This window comes from Rhinopithecus roxellana, chromosome 12, assembly GCF_007565055.1.
Source record: "Rhinopithecus roxellana isolate Shanxi Qingling chromosome 12, ASM756505v1, whole genome shotgun sequence".
NCBI lineage: Eukaryota > Metazoa > Chordata > Mammalia > Primates > Cercopithecidae > Rhinopithecus > Rhinopithecus roxellana.
In genome coordinates this window covers 66,759-90,963 of record NC_044560.1, presented here as the reverse complement: position 1 = coordinate 90,963, position 24,205 = coordinate 66,759, and the positions used below count along the sequence as shown (strand labels likewise).

Below are 24,205 nucleotides of genomic sequence, written 5' to 3'. Positions count from 1 at the left end.
AAGAAGCTCCATTCTAGAACATGCACTCTAGTAATTGGAACTAATATTGCCCCCAAAGGAGCGAAAATTTGTTTTGGTGGAGGTGGGGGGTGGAGGCAGTGGCAAAAATTCTTATTCTTTCTGTGTAAAAGCACAAATGTACATATGGTACACAAGCAGAGGCGTAGTATGTCTGTGGCATTAAAGTTTCACAGCAGGGGTGCAATTAGGAAAAAACTGTCTAAAACGTCTCCTTAGGGAGCAATAATAATAAAAAAAGAAGATCGGGAAACACTGGTCTGGAAAGAAATGCAGTCAAATAAATAGTTACAAAGCACTAAAGTGACTACTTTAACACAGAGATGTGTGCAATAAGAGAGAAGTATTTTTGAAGGCCTACTGTGTGTGATAATAATAGTTAAGAGAGAGGTATTTTGAAGGCCTACTGTATGTGATAATAACAGTCAAGAGAGAGGTATTTTGAAGGCCTACTGTGTATGATAATAACAGTTGAGAGAGGTATTTTGAAGGCCTACCGTGTGTGATAATAACAGTTAAGAGAGAGGTATTTTGAAGGCCTACTGGGTGCGATAATAAATTAAGAGAGAGGTATTTTGAAGGCCTACTGTGTGCGATAATAACAGTTAAGAGAGAGGTATTTTGAAGGCCTACTGTGTATGATAATAACAGTTGAGAGAGGTATTTTGAAGGCCTACCGTGTGCGATAATAACAGTTAAGAGAGAGGTATTTTGAAGGCCTACTGGGTGCGATAATAAATTAAGAGAGAGGTATTTTGAAGGCCTACTGTGTGCGATAATAACAGTTAAGAGAGGTATTTTGAAGGCCTACTGTGTATGATAATAACAGTTGAGAGAGGTATTTTGAAGGCCTACTGTGTGTGATAATAATAGTTAAGAGAGAGGTATTTTGAAGGCCTACTGTGTGTGATAATAATAGTTACTATTCATCAAGTATCTACTCGGTGCAAGCACTTGCTATGTGCTTTGCAGATGGGACTTGACTTTTTTTTTTTTTTTTTTTGAGACAGGGTCTCACTCTGTCTTTCAGGCTGGAGTGCAGTGGCGCGATCTCAGCTCACTGCAACTTTTGCTTCCTGGGTTCAAGTGATTCTCATGCCTCAACCTCCTGAGTAGCAGGGACTACAGGAGCTCGCTACCACAGCCAGCTAATTTTTATATTTTTAGGAGAGGCTGGGTTTCACCATGTTGGCCAGACTGGTGGGACTTTACTTTTTACAACAAACCTGGGAGTTAGAAACTACCATTCCCATTTTGTAGCTGAGAAAATGGGCTCAGAGAGGGGAAGTGACTTGTCCAAGGTCACACAGCTGGGAAGTGGCAGAGCAGGGATCTGAACCTGGGTCTATGAGTCTCCAAAACGCACATTCTTTCTGCCACACCAGGCTGTCTCCTTGACTTGGGAGGGCAGTCAGACCTCATGGGCCTGCTCAGACATTCTCACAGGTAGTCTCCAGGACACACTTCCTCAACTCTCCACCCACCAAGGAGGAAAGAAGGAGGCTATTGTGAATCAGGAATAATCAGACCAATGATATTTGTCTTCACCCTTGGTAACCAGCTGAATCCTTCCGGGGGCGGGGGGACACAAAGCTCTTCCCTAAGGGTCATTCACAGACTCCCCTCAGCCTCCCTGAGCAGGGAGTATTATTACTAATAGGGGGAGCACACACAGGTTAAGTGAGTTACTCAATCACACAGCAATTAGAATTGGAGACCTTTCCCAGAACTTCATTCTTAATTCTTGTTTCTCTTCTTCCTGTCCTTTGATCATATTCTTGTCTTCTCAGCTGCCCCTGGGGAAGATAGGAAGGGGTTTCAGCAGCAAAGATCCCGATTTCCATGATGACTATGGCTCTCTTCAAAACGAAGACTGCGGAGACGATGACGCCCAGAGCAGGCTGGAACAGTGCCGTCTGGAAGGCTACAACAGCCTGGAGGTCACCAACGTGTAAGGAACTGGTGGCTCCGCCAGACCCTACATGGGAGACCCAGGAAGGAAGAGAAGCCAGATGGCCCCAGGTGCCGTTCCCACTGTACATAGCAGCCGCAGGCTGAGGATGTCCCCTGCTCCTGGGCAATATCCCAACAGACTGTGTGGTTTCAGCTCCACAGCTCCCAGGAGAGAGAAGACACCAGCCCACCTGTCTTGGGTGGGCCATGGACTTTCCTGCTTAACTGGAGATTGGCCCAGAGGACCTGTCACAGTGTCCAGCCCTGCCTCCATCCAAGATACACAGGCTCCACCTCAGAGTGACCATCACTGGAGCAGCCAAGCAGTCCCTGGAGCCTTAAACTGAGCTGCCAAGGTGGGAAGAGGTCCACAGTTTCCCAAAACACCCTTCCAGGGGGAGCGGGGGGACCCCAACCCCACACGCCAGCACTCAGTCCATTAGAAGAGCCGGTGCAGGAAGTGCTGCCTCTTGCTAAGACATCGGACAGGGCGGGGGTTGGGGGACTCTCGGCTGCAGCATCTTTACCCTCCCTGACTGAGAACTTGGGTCCTGACTTGTCTCACTGAATCTCTCCTGGGAGAATGCAGAATGGGGGCTGATCATTCCTTCCACCTGAAAAACTCCGTGACACATGGGGGTGGACGTATTGAAGAGCTGTTCGCTGACTCACCCAGGAGTGGCTACGCTGAGTGGGGAGCCGGTGAATGATCTGTGCAGGGGTGGGGCTTAGCAGCCACATTTCTAGGAGATGCAGATATCCTATCACCAGAATGAAAGCTATTGGGATAACAGGATCAGGGATGACCGATGGCCCCATATGGTGAATCTCTGGCTTGTGTCTTGGCTTTGTTGAACCCAATGACAATGGTATGGAGTGTGGCGAGGAGTTTGGGGTCTAGGGCAGGGAAATGCTGGACATTGTTAACCCAGCAAACCTTTGTTGTGATGTCCCTGTCACCTGAAACATAGGTGACATAGCTCACCAATGTCCTAACCGAGACACAAACTCCACAGAGCAAAATCAAAATCATTCGGTGTTGGTGGGGAGAACCTCAGCCCTTTTCTTGACCTGCCACTGTTATGCTGTGTGGCTTCTTCCCAGTGGCCTCACCTCTCTGTGCCTCAATGTCTTCATCTATGATACTTCTGGTTCCCTCCCAGGGACATCGTGAGGATTAACACTTGCTAATATCTGTAACACACTTTGTAACCTCTCAGGAGACAATGGGAAGTTATGGGGTAGCTAATTTCCCATTTACAACACAGAAATGACATAGAGCTAGTTCTCTCCAACTCTGTTTTGGTTGGAGCAGTGTGCAAAAGGAGGAAAAGAAATGTTTAATGTTCAGACCTGCCAAGAGGCCCCCAACAGGGCTCAAGAAACATATAAATCCCATGAGCACAGCGTTGAAAACCAGTTTGACCCAAGCCTTTGGGCTTCAATTCATTGACCAGATGACAGCCATGTGATGATTAGGGAAGGACCGATGCATTGCTGTTCTACTTACACATCGGGTTATCAAAGCGAGTCTCTTGTTGGAACCATGATGCTTGATCTCCTTTGAGGCCATTTGCACTGGGGCTTGAGTTTCCAAGATTCACAACAGGTGTCAGCCTCTGAGAACCCTCAAAGCATGTGTTCTTCAACCTGGCAAATTGTTTCGTCTCATGGGGGAAGCCAAGCTCTGATGAACTTGAGAATTACACCTCTCTCATGCCTAAGACCATGGTGTTCCCCTAACCACATAAGCACAGCCTTTCTTGCTATCTGAGACCAAATGTCTAGTTGGTAGACAGGTGGATGTTTGGCCTCCTAAGGACACACTTCTGATCCTGGGCCCTAGGTGGCGAATCTCTGGCATGTGGCTTGGCTTTGTTGAGACTCCAAATTCCATTATCTTCATGACATTCAGCCTCATCCATAGGGTCCTGAAGCTGCAATCCACAGCTCAGAAAGGAGAGGTGAGACCTCCCTCCAACCTGGTGCCACAGGTCACTCCCAAGCCACATCCAGCCTGGACAAGCTGGGACCCCAGAATCTGCCTTTTGGGAGGCAGCAATGGCAGTGCGCCCAAGCAGGCACTTATTCCTGCAGAGTGAGCCAGAATTGTAGCAGGGCACTTGAACGCAGAGCTGATGATTTGAAACCAACGTTCAAATCAAAACCCAAGTTGTCAGAAATGGCCAGCTACATGGTTCGATCTTGCTGGGGACAAGTGGACAACTGGAGGTCACTGGCAGAGATGGAATTACCTGAAACACTCACAGTAGGAGGCCAGCAGGCCTGGGGCAACACGGGTAACCGCCAATGTCTCTTTTGGTTTAAATTATGCCATCATATCCCTCTTTCACCCATGAGGCTCCCTATCCCTGACAGCCAGGTGAGCATTTGGAGCTGGTTTCTCAACATGAGGATGGGTTGGTTGGTTTTTTTTTTTTTTTTTTTTTTTTTTGAGACGGAGTCTCGCTCTGTCACCTAGGCTGGAGTGCTGTGGCCAGATCTCAGCTCACTGCAAGCTCCACCTCCCGGGTTCACGCCATTCTCCTGCCTCAGCCTCCCAGGTAGCTGGGACTACAGGCGCCACCACCTCGCCCGGCTAGTTTTTTGTAGTTTTTAGTAGAGACGGGGTTTCACCGTGTTAGCCAGGATGGTCTCGATCTCCTGACCTCGCGATCCGCCCGTCTCGGCCTCCCAAAGTGCTGGGATTACAGGCTTGAGCCACCGCGCCCGGCCGGGTTGGTTGTTAAATTAACAACCTCCACAGTGTCAGATTGGGTGAGCTTTGTCTGCTGGAAAAACCCAAAATGTCAACTCCGCTTCAAGGGTGGGCAAGAACAGAAGGCGGAGACTTGGCAGAGAGACTCGAGCTGATTGTCACAGGCTACAGAGGGGCCAGCTCCAGGACAGTGACCCACTACATCCTGTCCAAGCAGCCTGTGTGTGGTCTTGGTCCCTGCAGGGCGATGTGGCATCTGGACCTGGGGACGAAGTGGATGTGCTTCTTGGAAAGCTGTTGCAGCCTGTACCTGTGAGTGCAGAAGGCACCTGCCTGGTAAACTCTCAGCTTTCTCACCCCCAGGAGCCTCTGCGAGGCCCCTTTGTCCTTGGCTGAGCAGGACCTTTCTTTGAGAAATCTGTCTGTCTGTCAGCATCGCTCTTTTCGGACCTCAGGCCGCAGAGGAGGAGAGAAGCCACACAACAATCTGGACCCAATAAAGTGGAGAGAAGGGCCCGGCCAGGGAGGAGGGCCCCAGAACAGGGATCCAAAAGCTTGATGTCACTGAACAGGGCTGGGTCCTGGCAGAACAGGAAGATTTGGCCAGAGGTGACCTCAGCATTCCCTCCAGGGGCACCCAGGCCTCTCTGACCTGGGGAGAAGAAGGCCCATGCTCAGGCCCACCTCCCTCTGCCCATCAGAGCCCCATGCGTCCTGGGCACCACCACTTCCACTCTGCATTCCGAGGCTCCGGAGGGCTCTTCCTGCTGTGAATGGAAAGGAGAAGAAACCCTGTGGGCAATGGCAGCCTCTGAGTCTGGCATTCTTGCCGATGGCCAGCGAGGAGAATCTCCCGAGCCCTGACACACGCAGGCCTTTTGTGGCTGCAGAGGAAATGGGATGACTGTGAACAAAGACGCGGTTCCTAGGGCCATGGCCCCAAATCACTTCCCCGAGAGTGAATTTTAACACAGTAACAATAAATACTACTGCACAGCACTTTATGGCGGAGGGGGCTTTTTTCTGTGTTTTCTCATTTAGTGTTGCCAGCAGCCTCTTTGTGAGATTATGAACCCATTTCATAGATGGAGAAGCTGAGATCGGAAAGGTGGAGGGGCTTGCCCAGCTCTGTAAAGCTAAGACATCCCGGGGCAGGGACCCAAACCCAGTCCATCTCCCTCCAAATCCCAGGCTCATCCTCATAATTACACACTCTTCCAACCCTCGCCCCCCTGCAATGTTAGTGAACCCCCCTGCCCCCACCTCCCAGCATAGGATTTACCTTAGCAGGTAGCATCACTCAAAATGCAATTCAAGTGCACTCGGAGTGTCTAGAAAAGTCCCTGTGGGGGCATTGCCTTCAGCCCTGGGAACTTGCAGTAGGAGGGGACACCTGACACGTCCCCTCCCCTTGTGTCATTTGTGTCACTCTGTCACTCCTCCTGGGGGCACTTACATCTTCAGATTGCTGGGCTGGATCTCTAGCGGTGGGACCCCAGGCGCCCTGGCAGGTGCTCCTTGGACTGCCCCAAGCCCTGGGATCGTCTGGTGGGGAGGTATTTGGGGAGTGCAGGTGCAGTGTGGGAATTCTGGAGTTCCACCTGAGATCAGCATTTCCAACAAGCTTCCAGGTGCTGCTGCCGGTCCAGTGATCTCACGTCGAGTTCCAAGGTCATGGCACACAGATCGGCCTTCCTAGCACAGCCCTAACCACACAAGGTGGGGGCTGGTCTGTGGGCTCCACTCAGGCATCCGAACAGCCCGGATGGAGCCCCACCTCCCCAAACCAGGCTGTGTGCTTCTCATGGGGCAGGAACCCAGTTGGACGCCCTGCCCATTGCTCATGTCGGCAGGGGCCGAGCACTCTGGAAGTGTGTATTAAATGGGGAGGACACGAGAAAGTTAGAAGTCACTAAAAGACAGACTGGGGACGGCCAGTTTCTCTAGGCTGACCACAGATACTGTATTAGTCAATCCTCCTGGGAACGAGGGCCGGTCCTTGGTGCTGGAGATCCAGTGGCAGAACTTACACAGGTCATGAAGGGAGATAAGAAACACAGCAGTGGCCAAGGTGATTGATTTCAGATAGTGACAAGTGTGATCCAGACTTCAAGTAGAGGGCGGGGGATCCTTGAGGATTTTTGAGCTGAGACCTAAATTCTGAGGAACCAGCCTTGCAAAGATCTGGGGCAAGACCATCCCAGGCAGGCAGGCAGGCAGTCCCTGAGCTAGATGCTGGAGACAAAAGGGTGAAAAAATCCTGCCCAACCACTATCCCCTTGGTGGGGAAGACAGACATGAATTAAATAATCCATCAAGTGTCTCCACCAAGTGTCATTGTGGTCTAAGTCTCTCTTTTTTTTTTTTTTTTTTTTTTTGAGATGAAGTCTTGCTCTGTCACCCAGGCTGGAGTGCAGTGGCAGGATCATAGGTCACTGCAGCCTCAATCTCCTGGGCTCAAGCAGTCCTCCCACCTCAGTCTCCTGAGTAGCTGGGACTACCGGCATGTCACCACACCTGATTAATTTTTTTTTTTTTGGTAGAGGTTTCACTATGTTGCCAGACTGATCTTGAACTCCTGAGCTCAAGTGATCCCCCTCAACATCGGCCTCCCAGAGTGCTGGGATTACAGGTGTGAGCCACCACCGCCAGACAACCATAGTAAGTCTTGACAGCAGAGGTAAGCTGGTAGTCAGAGGGCTTTTCATATCTTTTCACATGGGGATTTGACATAGAAAAGGGAAGGTGAGGCCCGGGTGGGCAGGAGTTCAGCAGGTGGAGAGGATTCTAGATAGCATGGGCAGTGTGTGCAAAGGTCCTGTGGTAGGAGGGGCAGAGCCCCACAGCTACAAAGAACTCCCTGAGGCTGGAGTGCTGGGGGTGAGGGGCTCATCTCCTGAGGGTAAAGAAGGGGTGCCAGGCAGCAGATCCTCTGCTGGACCTCTGCCCCCTCCCAGGACCCTCAACCTGGCTCCCAGGCATCTGTGTCATCCCGGATGTAATGAGTACTTCCTAAGTGCTACGCCTGGACATGAGGCCCCGCCTTCTGCAAACGGTTCGCTCTTTCCCTTTGCTCTGGCTCATGGCTAAATCAGATTTATCAGGCTATAGCCCGATGTAATGGACCTATGAGGTGGCACTAGGGTAGCCAGGACACAGCTGATTGGCTGCCAACTAAGATGTCAGGTAGAATCTATCCAAGATGCCTGTTTTCAGCCACGCTGGTTGCAAGATGTGCTGCTGATTCCCAGTGGTAGCGAATGAATCCGGAGAGCAGCTTCATCAAGCCGGTGGGAAATGTCTGGTTCCCCTCGATTCACTTGAACCAGTCAGAGCTTCTTTCTGTGGCTGATCTCCGGCACCCCGGGCAGCCCTGGCATTGGGGGGAGTCAAGAAAGGAAGACCCAGCCCCCAGGGAAGGGTAGAGCTTCATGCGAGGGGGAAGTGAGGGGCTGGGTCTCCCTGAGTCTCTCTAAGCCTCACAGCGCCCTCCCCCCCAGGAGGAGAGAGCTGAGTCCTCATAATTGGCAGCTAAGATTCTGTGCATATGTTTGTTCCAACCACTTACTGTATGCTGAGGCTTTGCACAAGTATCTCTTTTAATACTAAAACCATCCCGATGGGTTCATGCTATTACTATTATACTGATGAGAGTCGGTGAGTGAAGGAACTCTCCCAAGTGTTCACTGCTAATAGAGCCAGAACTTGAACTTTGGCTGCATTAACCCTATTCTGCTAGGCCCTGTCCCCTCCAGCTGCCTCTCAGATGGGGACTTACATCCCAGAAGGGCTCCTCAGCAGAGCGCAGATGGATCAGTTCATCTCGGTGTTTGACTAATCGCCCTTGAGGAGACTTACACAGTCCCACCCCTCCCGCAACATCTCTCTGGACCACGAGGGATCTCCACTGAATTCCAGAGGCTATCATCTGGGTCTCCTCTGAGACATTCCACATTCTCACTTTTGCATTACGGTAATTTGTGGGAAGTCTGTAGGGACTGTGACTGCTCCTGGACCACATTTCCCAGTGTCCAGCACACACTTGTTGTCTGTTAAGCAAATGAACAGAGAAACATATACAAATTCAAAGAGCAACAGCTGCCCATGCAAGACGCTACCCTGCTGTGCCGGCCAATATGGCAGCCATGGGCCACATGTAGTTACTCAAATTATGAATTAAAATTAAATTAGAATTTAAAACTCTGTTCCTCAGTCACACTAGCCACATTTCAGGTGCTCTGTAGCTACAGGTGGCTAGTGGGTGGCTGCTGTACCAGACAGCACAGATACACAACATCCTCATTGTCACAGAAAGTTCCACGGAACTGTGCTGCCTCGTAGCATCCAGAGGGGATTGAGTTTACTATACAAGCCCTGCCCTCAAGAAACTTCCAATCTGGCTAAGGAGGAAAAAAAAATTAAGGCTCCAGGAAAACATAGATAGATAAACAAAATACTGAAGGGTTGGTAGAATTTCTATATGAGCCAGTGATATAGTTCCAATATTTGTCCCCACCCAAACCTCATGTAGAATTGTAATCCCCAGTGTTGGAGGTGAGGTCTGGTGGGAAGTGATTGGATCATGGAGGTCGATTTCTAATGACTGGTTTAGCACTATCCTCTTGGTGCTAGCCTCGTGACAGTGAGTGAGTTCTCGTGAGATCTGGTTGTTGTAAACGGTGGCACCTTCTCCCTACTTTCTCTCTCTTGCTCCTGCTTTTACCATGTGATGTGCCTGTTTTCCTTTTGCCTTCCAGCATGATTGGAAGCTCCTTGAGGCCTCCCTAGAAGGGGATGCCGGCACTATGCTTCCTATACAGCCGGCAGAACCATGAGCCAATTAGACTTCTTTTCTTATAAATTACCCAGTGTCAGGAATTTCTTTATAGCAATGCAAGAATGGCCTAACACAGCCAGTGGCCAGTGACTGAAACCCCACTCAAAGAATGGTTTGAAAATACAATAAATGGGAATGAAGCAGCATATGTAAAGAACAGTCAAGGTCAACAGCTGGCTTTGGACACAGCTGGTGCCAGGGTGTCCGATGATGCTTTCAAGATGCTCAGTCTTCTTCACCTCTTGGGTTTGCTGTCCTATATACCAGTTAATTTTTGGAAAGATTGCCCCCATTTGTTGGCAAAATGGCCACAAGACAAACACTGTCTTAGCCAGCAACCCCTGCACAAGAGAGACCCTCTCGCCAGGTGGTTCTAGCAAAGTCTCAGGGTGGAATCCCACTGGCTTGGATAGGATTGCAAGCTGACCAAGGGTGGAGTCAGCCCACTCAGGCCTCATGGGCTGAGGACACAATGCATGCACTGATTTTCCAGCTCTTAAGAGGTGATAGAACAGCAGCCCAAGAGTGCCCTGCAGCTCTTAGGACTTTCGAAGCCAGTGGATCCTCTAAAGTGGCCTGGCGGAGGCCTCCTCTTTACCAATACAGGCTTCCTCTCCCCTGCAGGTGGGGCTGGGTAGGCAGACTCCAAGGGAGAGGAGCCCTGTGATATTCAGACAGGGGAAAAAACGTAAGACCAAGCACCCAGCAGCTCACATAAGTGCCAGAAACAGAACTGAGAATTCAGGAACATCCAACCTTGAACTGAGGACTAATAAGCAACAATACTGATTGGACCATCACACTGTCCTTTACGCCACTATTCCTCAGTGAGCACTACTGACATTCTGGGCCAATTTTTGTTTTATTTTGTTTCGTTTTAATTTTTGTAGAGACAGGATCTCGCTTTGTTGCCCAGGTTGGTCTCAAACTTCTGCACTCAGGCAATCCTCCCACCTTGGCCTCCCAAAGTGCTAGGATTACAAGCATGAGTCACCGCATCAAGCCCAGATCACTCTTATAGGATGTTTAGCAGTATCCCTGGCCTCTACTCACTAGATGCCAGTAACAACATCTGTCTACCCAGTCAGGACAACTCAAAATTTCTCCAGACATTGCCAAATGTCCCCGGGTGAACAAAATCATCCCTGATTGAGAATCACAGCTGTGTGTGGTTTTGCCCATTTAATCTCCACAACAATCTCAGATAAGCGTTGTTTTCCTCATTGGACAGATGGGAAACTGAGGCATGGAGTGTTCCATAGATTTCCCAGTGTCCCACCCTAGTGAGTGGCAGGTAGGACCTCAGCCTCAGCAGACCGGCTCTCTGCGGAGTCTGGGCTCAAACCCACTGGGCCATTACAGCCCTGGCCCTAAAGCTGGCTGGTCACACCCAGCTGTTTACAGTAAGATTTCCTGAAGCCAGATGTCCCCAGGGTGGAAAAGATCTCCTCATTATTAAGCACTGCACAGTTGGAAGCTGGATCCACACCCTCTGCCTAGAAGAATGTTGCTCGTAAATTATAGGTTTAAAGGGTAAAGACAGCCCCATCGGCCCGTGAGCTCCTGACTTAAAACAAGGTAATAATTTAGGGACTTAGAAAGGTCTAGTTTGGTGAGTACTTACAGTAGCTAATCTTGCACCACACCTGCATCATCATCACCATTTTTTTATTTTTTAATTTAATTAATTTATTTTTTTTGAGACAGAGTCTTGTTCAGGCACCCAGGCTGGAGTGCAGTGGCACAATCTCAGCTCACTGCAACCTCTGCCTCCCAGGTTCAAGCAGTCCTCCTGTCTCGGCCTCCCAAGTAGCTGTGACTACAAACATGCAACACCACACCTGGCTAGTTTTTGTATTTTTAGTAGAGACGGGGTTCCACCATATTGGTCAGGCTGGTCTTGAACTCCTAACCTTAGGTGATCTACCTGCCTCAGCCTCTCAAAGTGCTGGGATTACAGGCCATCATTAAAAAAAAAAAAAAATAGACAACAAGAAACAATCAGGACATTTTGGAAACTTGCCCACGTCCAAATTGGGCAAGTGATTTGGGCCCTGCCACTAATACAGCACATTAGTGGCAGTGCCTGGCAGCAGCTGGGTGTGCCAGCCTTCCTCCCCTTCTTACCAAGGTTGGAGCTGGAAGACCTGGTGGGGCTGACTGTCACCCAGACTCTGCCACATACACCAGGCTGTGTGACATGGGGCCAACTCCTTACCCTGTCTGAGCCTTGGTGGAGTTGGAGCAGATGTTCTCTGAGGTCTTTTCCTGGCTCTGAAGCGGTAGGTTGGGTGAGGAATGGAGGTCTGGGCCGGGTGGACAAACCAGGAGGGGACCCTGTTCCTCCACGTCCCACCTCAAGTCCTAGAGAAGGAAGAAAAAGAATGGACACCCTCCCATCACCATGACGCCACATGGCCGTCCCCAGCCACCACCACGCCACTCACTCACAGGGACCCGCCTGCCTGCGCCCCCGCCGCGGCCGGGGACCTCCCCGTGGGAAGCCGCCTCGCGCCTGGTGGTTTGGATTTCATGGGAAATTCCTGGGTGGAAACGAATCAGGATGGAGAGGAGAAATGCTGAGACCACTGCCTCCCAATTGGCTGGCCTCAGGGAACTGCTCCGCCCCGACTCTGTGAAGTCCTTGGAGGTGGGGGTGCCGCTGATCTCGGTACCCTTAGGATCCTGCTGCCCCCACCTCACCCCCAACCCCGCCTTCAGGGAGGTCGCAGGATCCTGGCTGGACGAATCCAGCGCTGCAGCCCTGCCCATGATGAAAGGCCCAGGAGTAGACTCCAAATCTGAAAGGCGAAAATCAGAATCCTTTCTGACAGGGCTTCGAATTGCAGGTGGAGGTGAGCTGCCGCTTTCTTTCGGATCTGAAGCTGTACATGGGTCCTAGAGCTGCAGGCTGCCGCATCCCACCCGCAAGGAGATGCCTGAGAGAATGGGGCCCACCCAGAGACGGATACCTAGATCGGGGAGGGGGGCAAGGACAACTAATCTATTCTCAGATCCAATCGTCTCCAAGGCCACGTCCACCCCTGCTTTCTGTGGTTTGGTTGTGACACGCTAACCACCGCCACTCTGCCATTCCCATTTCTTTGTGTCTTAGTTTGCTAGGGCTGCCATAATCAAGTGTCACAGGCGACGGCGCTTGCACAACAGACATGGACTCGCCTATGATCCTGGAGGCTGGAAATTCAACCTCAGGGTGCCAGCAGGGTTAGCTTCTTCTGAGGCCCCTCTCCTTGGCTTGCGAATGGCCATCTTCTCCTTGTGGTCCATCTATGGTTGCCTCTCCATATATGTGTGTGTCCAAATCGCCTCTTCATATAGGGCAGTAGTCATGTTGGATTAGGGCCCACCCATCTGACCTCATTTGAACTTAATTACCTCTTTAAAGATCCGATCTCCAAATACACCCTTAGGTACTCCACATATGAATTTTGAGGGCATGCAATTCAGCCCGTAAGAGTCTCACACACTACTCCCATCACCAGCTAAAGACAACTAGAATTGGATTCCACATGCTTGACTGGAGAAGATCCCCAGGTAAGTGAACCACCGTCCACTTGACTGGAGAAGATCCCCAGGTAAGTGAACCACCGTCCACTTGACTGGAGAAGATCCCCAGGTAAGTGAACCACCGTCCACTTGACTGGAGAAGATCCCCAGGTAAGTGACCCATCGTCCACTTGACTGGAGAAGATTCCCAGGTAAGTGACCCACCGTCCACTTGACTGGAGAAGATCCCTAGGTACGGGATCCACTGTCCACTTGACTGGAGATGATTCCCAGGTAAGTGACTCACCGTCCACTGGCCTTGACACTGAGGTGACTCCCACGCTTTCTCCCAGCTTCTACACCACACACATTCTCACACACCTCTCGCGTGCATTTTAAGGACTGTATCTGCATTACACAGAACAACTTGGAAGCATGAAAGAATCCTAAATTCTTCTGTTTTTTTTTTTTTAATTGACCCAGTCTTGCTTCTAGAGATAAGTAACCAAGTGCCCCCATTTTTCCAGGAAAAAGACAAGGAGTTACTATTTTTCTTTATTCTTTTCTCTTCTTTTCTCCATTTCTCCCTGTTCTCCACTTCCTACTTAGCTCTTTAGAAATGCAATTATAGCCTTTTACCTCCTCTTCACCACACCCTGCCTACAGGGAAATTCACCTAACCATGTGCTTAGAATCTCCAGAGCAAAACTCTCACCCACCAGGAGATTGCCTCCATAGATAACAGTTGATTGATGACCCAAAGTATGCCCATGAAGATGCCAACTCGAGTCCCAGTAAATAAGGCACCAAAGTATCATGTGGACCACCCCACTCCCCCACTCACTTCCACCCCTGTGTGGGCCCCTTTTAAAAGCACTCCTCTTCTGCTCCAAAGGCAAGGCGGAACCCTTTAAGGCAGGAAGCCTGTACTTCTTTCCCTATGCTAGCTTTGGAATAAAAAGTCACTTTCTTTATACCATACCTAGCTCTTGTTAATTAGACTCTGCAAGTGGCGAGCAACTGAATCTGCATTTTGGTTACAATGCTGTCCCTTTGAGCCTGTGACAGTTGCAGAGTCAGAAGCCAGGCTGCTTTTGTGGGCAAGTTATGGCTCTGTGTCTCCTCACTGCCATGCCACCATCTGGATGCCCCAGGACCGTCGCCCCTCTTTTGGTTTCCTCACAGGGTTTCCACATGGCTCTTTTCTGGCCAGGCTCCTCTCCAGGACCACTCCAGTTCTAGCTCAGGATAGAGATCAGCCCAGAGCCGAGAGGATGGAGCCAACACCATCCTGACAGCACAGAGCCCTGGTACACTTGCTGCAAGATGCTCTTCCAGGAGCCTCGCAGAGATAGATGGGCATACAACTGGTATCCACAAACACCTGGAGCAAGTCTTATCAAAGTTGCTTCCATCGTTTATTCATTCAACAAACGCTTGATGGGTGTGTGCCCTATGCCAGCACTATGTGAAATAGATCTACTGACAAAACAGGCTCTGGCCTGAAATAATGCACAAACACATACATCTCGTGTCAGCAGGTGCTGTGAAGAACAGAAATACAAACAAAACAAGAGTGAAAGAGTCCAGGAGGCGCGTGTCAGGTGGGCGGGTTCATTTGATTTTGTGGTCATTTACCCCAACAAACTCCAGAATCGAGGTCACCAGAAGCTTCAGACTGGCTTGCTAAAAATGTAACTTTGCAGACACCCTCTTGGTGACACAAGAGTGAGGGCCCTGGGATGGAGTCCTCACTCATGGGAAAGCCAGTCCAGGTTACTGACGTCAGTCTCCAAACCCAAGCAGAAAGTTCCTCTGAGGCTGGGCTCCTCAAGACCACCCTGACTATTCCAACCACATCCAGAACCAGCTCTACTATTATTGGCATAATAGCTGCCTAGTTTAAATCGGGCCCAGACCTGACATCACTGCCCATGTCTGTGTAACCACAGGCCTAAGACGCTGGCTCTTTTTTCTAATACATAGATGTGGGTACAGACATGTGTGCCTCTATGTGCCAAGTATGCACATAAATATACAAATAAATATTCCTGCAAATGCTCATCTGCATGTTCCCCAAATCAGGTCACATTCCATGAGGGACATAAGAGCCACAGTTGGGAACCACTGCTTTATGGCACCCAACAGATTTCTCACGCAGCATTGGCCTGCAGGCTCCTGTGGCTGTGAGCTCACTGTACTGAGTCTGCCTGTGCCCTTCTTAGTTCCAGTTGCTCACGGGGACTTCCTATCACTCTACCTCCTGGTCCCTCTTCCATGTTGACTCTCTGTTATTTGTTTTGTTTTGTTTTGGGGAGACAGAGTCTTGCTCTGTCACCCAGGCTGGAGTGCAGTGGCATGATCTTGGCTCACTGCAACCTCCGCCTCCTGGGTTCAAGTGATTCTCATGCCTCAGCCTCCTGAATATCTGGGATTACAGGAGCCTGCCACCACGCCCAGCTAATTTTTGTATTTTTAGTAGAGACAGGGTTTTGCCATGTTGGCCAGGCTGGTCTCGAACTCCTGACCTCAGGTGATCTGCCCGCCTCGGTCTCCCAAAGTGTTGGAATTACAGGCGTGAGCCACCGCGCCTGGCCTGTTATGTTTTTTAAGCAGCATAAATGCCTCCCTCCCAAAACATCTCCTTCCCCCAACCCCATTACAGACCCTCAAGCCTTACTCCATGCCCCTTGTCCTTCTTCCATGGTCTCCCCTTCCATCTCCTCCTTCTCTGGACAATCCTCTCATAAATACATCACTGAAATAAGGACACAGTGCTCCCAAACAGACCCAAGCAGTGGAATTGCAATACAGGGCCCATTTCCCAAGGGCCAGGCCCTGTGCCCTTTACTTGCCATCTAATTGAGTCCTTGCTGTAATCCTGGCAGACAGGTACTCTTATCCCTACTTTACAGAGGCAGGAAAAAGTTAAGACACTGGCCCCAGGTCACATAACTAGTAATATCAAAAGTAGGATTTGAACCCAGTTGTTTTTAACTGCTATCCTCCCTTAACCTGGACTTTTTCTAGTAATATGACCGACTATTGTATCAGCTTTTAAAATAATCTACATCCCACAGTTGCCTCATTTATCTTGCAGGCAGCTGAATTGGTGGTGTTCAAGTCAAGCTGCTTACAAGAGTCACCGGAGTACTCTTGTTAAAAATTCCGATTTCGGCCGGGCGCGGTGGCTCAAGCCTGTAATCCCAGCACTTTGGGAGGCCGAGACGGGCGGATCACGAGGTCAGGAGATCGAGACCATCCTGGCTAACATGGTGAAACCCCGTCTCTACTAAAAAAATTACAGAAATCTAGCCGGGCGAGGTGGCGGGCGCCTGTAGTCCCAGCTACTCAGGAGGCTGAGGCAGGAGAATGGTGGGAACCCGGGAGGCGGAGCTTGCAGTGAGCTGAGATCCGGCCACTGCACTCCAGCCTGGGCAATAGAGAGAGACTCCGTCTCAAAAAAAAAAAAAAAAAATTCCGATTTCTAGGTCCTACTCCAAAGTCAATAATTTAGAGTTTTGACATAGGGCCTAGGGAATCTACATGCTAAAGCTAAAATGTTTATTTCCAGGCCTCGGGATTTCTGATTCACTAGGTGTAGGGTGAGTCTGGAGCCTATGTAGTTTTTAACCTTCCTTTGGTGATTCCGTGGCATGACCAGGGGCTTGGGGCCACCGCCCTGGGATGGACGGCTCCACTACAGGCAGCGCCTGGGCCATTATAGCTTGCAGTCCCAGAACTCGCCACTAGATGGCAGGACAATACGCCCCTCACCAGCCCAGCCCAGCTCAGCTCAAGAAGGACCAAAGCAGCCTAGGCCACCCAGAGATCCAGGCCCAGTAGACAAAGTTTCAAGTGGGCAGGGCCCCCCACCATTCCTGCCAGCTCTCTGCAATCCCAAAGGGTGGTTTTTGGTGGGGAAATAGCTTTTGTTTTGTTTCCTCCACAGCTCTTTGCTCCAGGAGTCGTCTCACAAGGCTCTTCCCTCCCTGCTTTCTTCAAAAAAAGAGAGCCTGCAGGCGACACACCGAGCGCTCCGAGAGGGACACCAAGGCCAGGAGTCCCAAGTCCTGCAGCGAGTTGCAGCGACCCGGCCGCAGCTCACCACTGAACTAGAGATGCGCTTTTGCGAGGGGAAGCAAGTGACGAGGCGGTCGCGGGTCGTCAGGTCCGGAGCCGCGCACCAGATTGCCAGGAGGCGGCGGGAGCCGGGAGGCGCCGGGGGTGAGACGGGGGCACCCTCTGCATCATAAAGGACCCAGACCCCGGCACCCTCAACATCATAAGGAATCAGACGGATGCAGAAACCGAGACGGGCGGAATGGGAAACTCTTTCCAGGAAAGCTCCGGGGCCCTCAGCTGGTCTCCCACCTTCCCCTGCAACCTGTGACACCTGCCATTTTCCCATCTTAGGTGAAGGCAACGCCACCCTTGCGTTTGCTCCGGACAAAACTTCCAGAGTTCCCTCTGACGCTGGAGTTTTAGCCTCAAATCCAATTGGTCACCCATTAGTGATTTTCCACCGGCCAAGTGCGTGGGCATTGATCTACACGCGAGTTTCTCCACCTCTGCCGAATGGCTACTTCGGGGCGGGGGAGGGGCCCTCCCGCGGTGGGTTGTGAGGTGTTTAGCAGCACCCGTCCCTCCGCTGACTACATACATGCCGGGGGGTTAACATTCTCCCTCCCCGCTTCCCCCAGTCGTGGCCTCGTGTCCCAGCGAGGATGGGAGAGGCGTGAAGGGCGAAGTTGCCCCCTCTTGAGAACCATTGCTGCGGGTTGTCCTGCTCTCTGAACTTGTGCAGAGAACTCTCCAGATGAAGGCTCAGGGCTGGATCCAGCTCGAGACACTCGCTCCCCGGCACAGTAGGACCTTAGGATCGGAGGCTTTTAACATCTCCACATCATGAGATTGGAAACCTTTAGATCTTCCGTTCTGTCCTCCAGATCGGCCTCTTCCGAGCCTGTTGACCAGGGCCAGGAATCCTGAGACAGAGACCTAGGAACCCACTTCTGGTGTGATAAAATTCTAATTCAGTCTGTTATAAGCTTATACGAGTAATTTACATGCGTCCATTTTTTCATGTTTTAGTAGTAGGAGTCCAGTATTACCTCCAGGATGTGCCTGGATTTCGCGATTGCTCTATCAATAACGTGACCAGTGGAATCATTCATCATGACAGGGATCCTCTCCATCATTTTTGAAAACAGTATTTTTCCTCAGTTTGTGCAGGATTTATTTAACCCTTTTCAAAATGTTTTTGTTAGCCAGGCATGGTGGCACGCACCTGTAGTCCCAGCTACTCAGGAGGCTGAGGCAGGAGAATCGTTTGAACTTGGGAGGTGGAGGCTGCAGTGAGCTGAGATCGCACCACTACACTCCAGCCTGGAGGGGACTCCAGAGCGAGACTCCATCTCAAAAAAAAAAAAAAAAATGTTTTTGAGACGAGGTTGGTTTCATGGTTTTAGGATTACAAAGAATGCTGCAGTCACCATTCTTGTACACATATCTTTGGTCATTGTGGAAATGTCTACACCACAGATCTTTCTATAGTGTAGAGAGCTGGATGAGCCATTGCTACATTATAGTGCTTATAATGCTTCTAATTTGAGTCCGTTCTTCAAATGTGTCTTTCAGGGGAGCAGCACCAAATCATATCCCAATATGAATATTTATAAGAGGAACAATGTGCAGATGTGCATTTGAGCTTCGTGCCTCTCCATGGGGCCCATGTTCATAAAATGGTGGCATTAGCAATCATCTGAGAGTGGAGTCAAAAGCTGAAGCAGAGGACATGAAAGCCCTCACTGTACATCCTCTGTAGTCTAGCCAGAATCATTCCTAGGTCGACGGTCTCTTAGGAGGGAATGCTGCTTGCTTGTTTTGTCAAAACCACGAAAGGGAGGGAAAGCATCAGGCTGTTGGTTGGTAACAGTAGTGAAGCAAGTCTTTCCAAAGGCTTGGTTTGTTAACCCTTAGGAAAAACATCCTAATTCTTACCAGAGGGTACTGTGCATTTCCAGGCTCTTGGTGTCCCAAAGAAAGAACTGCACGTGACACACACAAAGCAGCAAAGCAAAGCAAAAATTTACTAAGCACAGGAACACTCTCAGAGTAGGAAGAGTGGGCTGACCTCTGGGAGATGAGATCCATATGAGTTTGGTGTACTCTGGGTCTTTTTATATGTGGTTGTTTTTCTTCTCTTCACAGGGATGCCCAGTCGTTAGCCAGTGTTTGTCTTTTGATTGATAGGTGGGTTGCTTAGTTACTTTGGCCCTTGTGTGCTTGCACGTTGCCTCCATCCCATACTTTTAAGTACATGCATGATATGCAGTCCATATGCATGAGTTGTAATGAGCTAATTATCCTATGGAGTCATGTTAAGGATACTTTTTTCTCAATGCCTAACTCTCAGGAGCTGCCCCTTTACTGGTTTGGAACTTGCTGGCCATGGGGTCCTTGCTTGCTGTTTTTTTTCTGGTTTGTTTGTTTGTTTTTTGAGACAGAGTCTTGCCCTGTTGCCCAGTCTGGAGTGCAGTGGCGCAACCTCGGCTCACTGCAACCTCTGCCTCCCGGGTTCAAGTGATGCTCCTTGAACCCCAAGTAGCTGGGAGTACAGGAGTGCTCCACCATGCCCAGCTAATTTTTTGTATTTTTGGTAGAGACGGGGTTTTGCCATGTTTTCCGGGCTGGTCTCAAACTCCTGACCTCAGGTGATCTGCCCTCCTTGGCCTCTCAAAGTGCTGGGATTAAAAGTGTGAGCCACCGTGCCCGGGCTTACTTGCTTTAATCTTACTTTTTGTTTTGGCTGCTCAACTTCTGCCTTTTATCTTGCTTCTTGCTCTCCCACCCCATCACCTTGCTTCTGTTTCTGCTTTTACTCATTCTGCCTTTTATCCAACTTCCAATTCCCTCTGCTGTTCTCCTACCTCATAATGGCAGTTAGTGAGGGAGGGGTTTTAAGGGGGCATGTGCAACCTCCTAGCCTGCCATAGCCAGAAACAGCTTTCAAGTTTTCTCTGAGGTCCTGTCAGCAAAGAGGGAGTCCGTTCAGTTGGTTGTAGGGCCTAGGGCTTACTTTTATTTCTCAATCCTGACAAGGTAAGGCCAGATTAATGCAGATTCTCTGCAGGTGTAAATTTCCCCTACAAAAGACAGTTTTGCAGTTACTTCTGTTTGCTGGCTCTCTGACAGCCATCTTAAAATATGCCAAAGAAATACATTCTGGGGTAAAATATTTTTATTTTCTTCATCTATCTACAGCTTCGCCATGCTGACAGCCTCCAGTCCAAGCATACCTGAAGCCTTTCTTTTTAAACAGCTTTCCCACCCTTCTGACTGCCTTCAAGTCTCTGCCAAAACACAAGTCACAGTGACTGACTCCCTGCTATAGCAAGCTCGGAATAAATAGCCTTTGCTTTTTTCCATTTGGTTGGTCTTTGTTTATTTGCAGAAGCTTCAGTGTAGAGTTGACAAGGACTCCATCGTTCACCACACCTTGGTAGTTTCCTCTGAGCCCTTTTCTCTGTTAGTTCTTGGCCTGCCAAGTCCAGTTTTAGAAAAGAATACTGTTGAGTCTAGTTTAGCAAGAGTCCTCCCAACCACTTTTGATAGCTATTCAAGTTCCTCTTAGTAATTTTCCATCCACTGACTTTCTTATCTTGCCAATTGGCTATAATCTTCAACTCCTCCTGCTGTATTTGAGGTTGAGCTCAGTTCTCTGCTGGCCTCTCTTGCCTATTGTAGTACATACAATAAAATCTGTCTCATGTATTTAACAAGTGTCCAGTACAGTCCCTCAGAAACTACCTCTGCAAAATTCTGACAATAAGAGAAAGCTGACATGGCTGGCCCCATCTTGGTTTTAGCCTCACAGGCTAGCTGTCTTTGCTCATTCCTGTGTAATTTCTCCCAAGCTGTCTTTGGGAGTTTATAGTTTAAATCAGGGATCCCCAACCCCCAGAGCCACAAGACAGGTACTGGTCCATGTCCTGTTAGGAACCCAGCCGAACAGCAGGAGGTGAGCTGCAGACCTTCAAGCATTACCACCTGAGCTCTTGTCAGATCTGCATCAGCATTAGATGCTCATTGGAGCTCAGACCCTACTGGGAACTGCGCATGTGAGGGATCCAGATTGTGCACTGCTTATGAGACTGTAATTAATGCCTGATATCCTGAGGTGGAACGGTTTCATCTGGAAACCATCCACCACCCCCTTCCGTGGAACAATTGTCTTCTGTGAAACCAGTCCCTGGTGCCAAAAAGGTTGGGGACAGTCAAAAAGATTGGTTTCAATGATAACCTTCCCCAAAACTAAATTACCCCTGTAAAACTCATGAAAGGCCACCAAGTTAGAAGGATGAAAGAGGCCTGAACTCTACTAAGATGTATGCCTCGTTCAATGATTACCAGCCATTATTCCAGAGGTCGCAAGATTTGCAGCTTCCCCAATAACTGCTGTGAACATCACTATTGTAGAACCTAAGATTGGCCTCTTGAGATGTCTTTTCAGGCTTTTGCATTTCTGACTACTGGATGGCACCATTTGGCCCGAACATCAACCAGTCCCTTAGCCCCCACCCAGAAGCTGACTCAATGCAGGAGGGCCATTTTCCACACCCCTGTGATTTCATCCCCGACAATCAGCACTGCCCAAGCCCTAGCCCCCTCCCCACCAAACTGTCTGAAAAACCCATTACCTCCAAGCCTTCAGTGAGATTGATTTGAGTAACAACTCTGTCTCCCACATGTCATGGCTGGCCTGTGTCAATGAAACTCTTTACTGCAATGCTGTGGTCTCCATGAATTGATTTTGTGTGTATATTAGGCAGGAAGAACCCATCAGGCGGTTACATCTGCAGGATGGTGCCAGTTCTTTCCACAAAGGCTGGTCAGATACCAGAAAGTATTTCTCCACTACTGCCTGGACAATGTGTCTCCCTGTCAATCTCCAGGAAATGGGGCCCGGATCAAGTATTTAGTATTCAGCAGATACTACACTGTCACCTAATCCCTCATTTTCAATATTTTGCTATGCCTTCCAGTGACCTAACTGATCACCATCCCACAGAATCTTTACTTTATGGTCTCCATAAAGGAGAACTCTCCACTCCATGTTTTGTGATTTGAGCAATGGAATAGAATCTGATACTGGTGAGCTGGGAGAGGTTCCCGGACACTGGTGGGATCTCGACCCCAGCTGTGGTGTCCAGGCTCTTGACACCACCTCAAGAATGAAGTCAAGGATGAGTCAGCAAATAGTGAAAGAAGAGACTTATCGCAAAGCAAAAAGCACACACTCAAGAAAGGGGAGTTTGGGCATATCCAAGACAGAACAATGGGTTCTGGGGTTTCATCTTGATGGGTTTCTTCAACCAAGGAGTGGAATATTCATGAAAATTCCCAGGTAAAGGTGGAGATTTCTCGGAACTGTGGTGCCATCCATTTTTACATCAAATAATGATCTCAGAACCGTCATGCCACTGGTGGGTGTGTGATTTAGTATGTTAATGAGCATATAATGGGGGCCTAGGTAAAACCTACGTCTAATCCAGCACCACATTGGGTCCAGTCTTAGCCAGCTTGGTCCACACCCTGGGTTTTCAGCGTCTTAATCAGCCCATAGCCTCAAGTCATGTAAATCTACTGCCTAAAATTTGTTATCCTGTGACCACCTAGATTATTCCTGTCTCAAATCTACTTCTAAATATGCAAATGGTCTTTGACTTGAGCAGCCCAACTTTGCTTACTTCACAGTGTTTCCTGCATAATATGTAAGAAAAGATGATCCAGACATTTGTTAAACATCTCAAATAAGATGTATCCCGGGTATTTGTGTCAAATTTGGATGATTTTGGTTTTGCCTTTGCAGAATATAAAAAACTAACATAAGTTAAGGACAAAGGTCTGGACATGCCTGTGCAAGAGATGACAAAGTCCAACACCACGTTGAGAGTGTCCAATCATCTCTTCTGGGGCAGCATGTTTTTCTACAAAACTGAATTTGGAAAACAACAACAACATCAAAAAACAAAACAAAACAATAAACCCTACAAGATTCATGAAACTGGACAACTGTCTTTATAACATTACCAGTGATAAAACCAGTAAGGAAGGCTGGTTTGCAGTCATCTGACCTGCCTCTTTCATAAATATGGTTTCTCTCTGATATTAAACGTCTTCCAATTTCAAGCGGAATGCTACATCACAAGGATAAGGGTGTGAAGAGAACCGGTTTCTTTTGTAATCCTAAACGTCCCGCACAAGAGTTTTTGCGAATTAAAAGCCATTATTTGAAGAAGGGTGTCCAGGATCCATCTGGCCGCGGAAAAGTCTCCGCAACACAGGCTAAGGATCTGCTTCTTTGGGAGAGAACAGACACCGGGGCGGGAGGAAAAAAGGGAGAGGCAGACGTCACTTCCCCTTGCCGGCTCTTAGCAGCGGATTGGTCGGCTGAGTGACAGAAAGGCAGACGAGGACTGGGAAAGGCACTGTCGGTGACATCACGGGTAGGGCGACTTCTATGTAGATGAGGCAGCGCAGGGGCTGCTGCTTGGCCACCTGCTGCTTCGCCACGAAGGAGTTTCCATGCCATGGAACGGGTTCAGGACCGCTGGTCGGACCTGAGAATCCCAGCTGTGTGTCAGGGCTAGAAGGGCTCGGGAGTGCGCGTGGCAAGTGACCGTGAGTGTAAAGGGTGGGACGTATGAGGCTGTGGCGGGGCGGCCGGGCAGGAACTCATACTTACCTGGCAGGGGAGATACCGTGATCACGAAGGTGGTTTTCCCAGGGCGAGGCTTATCCATTGCACTTCGGATGTGCTGACCCCTGCGATTTCCCCAAATGTGGGAAACTCGACTGCATAATTTGTGGTAGTGGGGGACTGCGTTCGCGCTTTCCCCTGGCTTTTTGTAGTTTAAAAAGTAGACTAGTACACTGATGAATGACCTTTTCTATTTTTGGTTTGTGTTTTGGGTCAAGGCTTCATAAGTTTAGTGTTACAGTGGGTGCCTAGGCAGTAGAAAGTAGCACGTCGCGTTTTCTCTAGAGGTGAAAGAAGTGTCAGCGGTTTTAACACAAGCTATCTTGAACGAGGGCTGCACAGCTCTTTCTTTTCTAAGAGGGGCCGCTTTTTGCAGAGATTGGTCCAAGGTCTCCAATCTCTGGGG

General features: G+C 49.4%; 1 protein-coding gene, 1 long non-coding RNA gene, 1 other non-coding gene and 1 pseudogene across 4 annotated transcripts in view; 2 read left to right on the top strand and 2 right to left on the bottom strand.

The window, feature by feature from the left end:
* Positions 1 to 2,373, top strand: part of KAZN (kazrin, periplakin interacting protein) — a 518,556-nt gene extending 516,183 nt beyond the window's left edge. For both annotated transcript variants that reach the window (XM_010378254.1, XM_010378255.2), the window contains exon 15: positions 1,809 to 2,373. In XM_010378254.1, the coding sequence (XP_010376556.1) occupies positions 1,809 to 1,973 (165 nt within the window). In that variant the 3' untranslated portion in view covers positions 1,974 to 2,373. The remainder of the gene's footprint in view (positions 1 to 1,808) is intronic.
* Positions 2,374 to 5,164: 2,791 nt separating this feature from the next.
* Positions 5,165 to 11,893, bottom strand: LOC104674044. The gene is made up of 4 exons (XR_749593.2): positions 11,746 to 11,893; positions 8,652 to 8,739; positions 5,973 to 6,555; positions 5,165 to 5,457 (listed from the first exon to the last, which is right to left on the bottom strand). It is a non-coding gene; the product is annotated as an uncharacterized LOC104674044 (long non-coding RNA).
* Positions 11,894 to 17,007: 5,114 nt separating this feature from the next.
* Positions 17,008 to 17,955, bottom strand: LOC104674047 (annotated as a pseudogene).
* A 5,821-nt stretch (positions 17,956 to 23,776) lies between these two features.
* On the top strand, positions 23,777 to 23,940 carry LOC115892428. The gene has a single exon (XR_004052318.1). It is a non-coding gene; the product is annotated as a U1 spliceosomal RNA (small nuclear RNA).
* Positions 23,941 to 24,205: the final 265 nt, after the last annotated feature.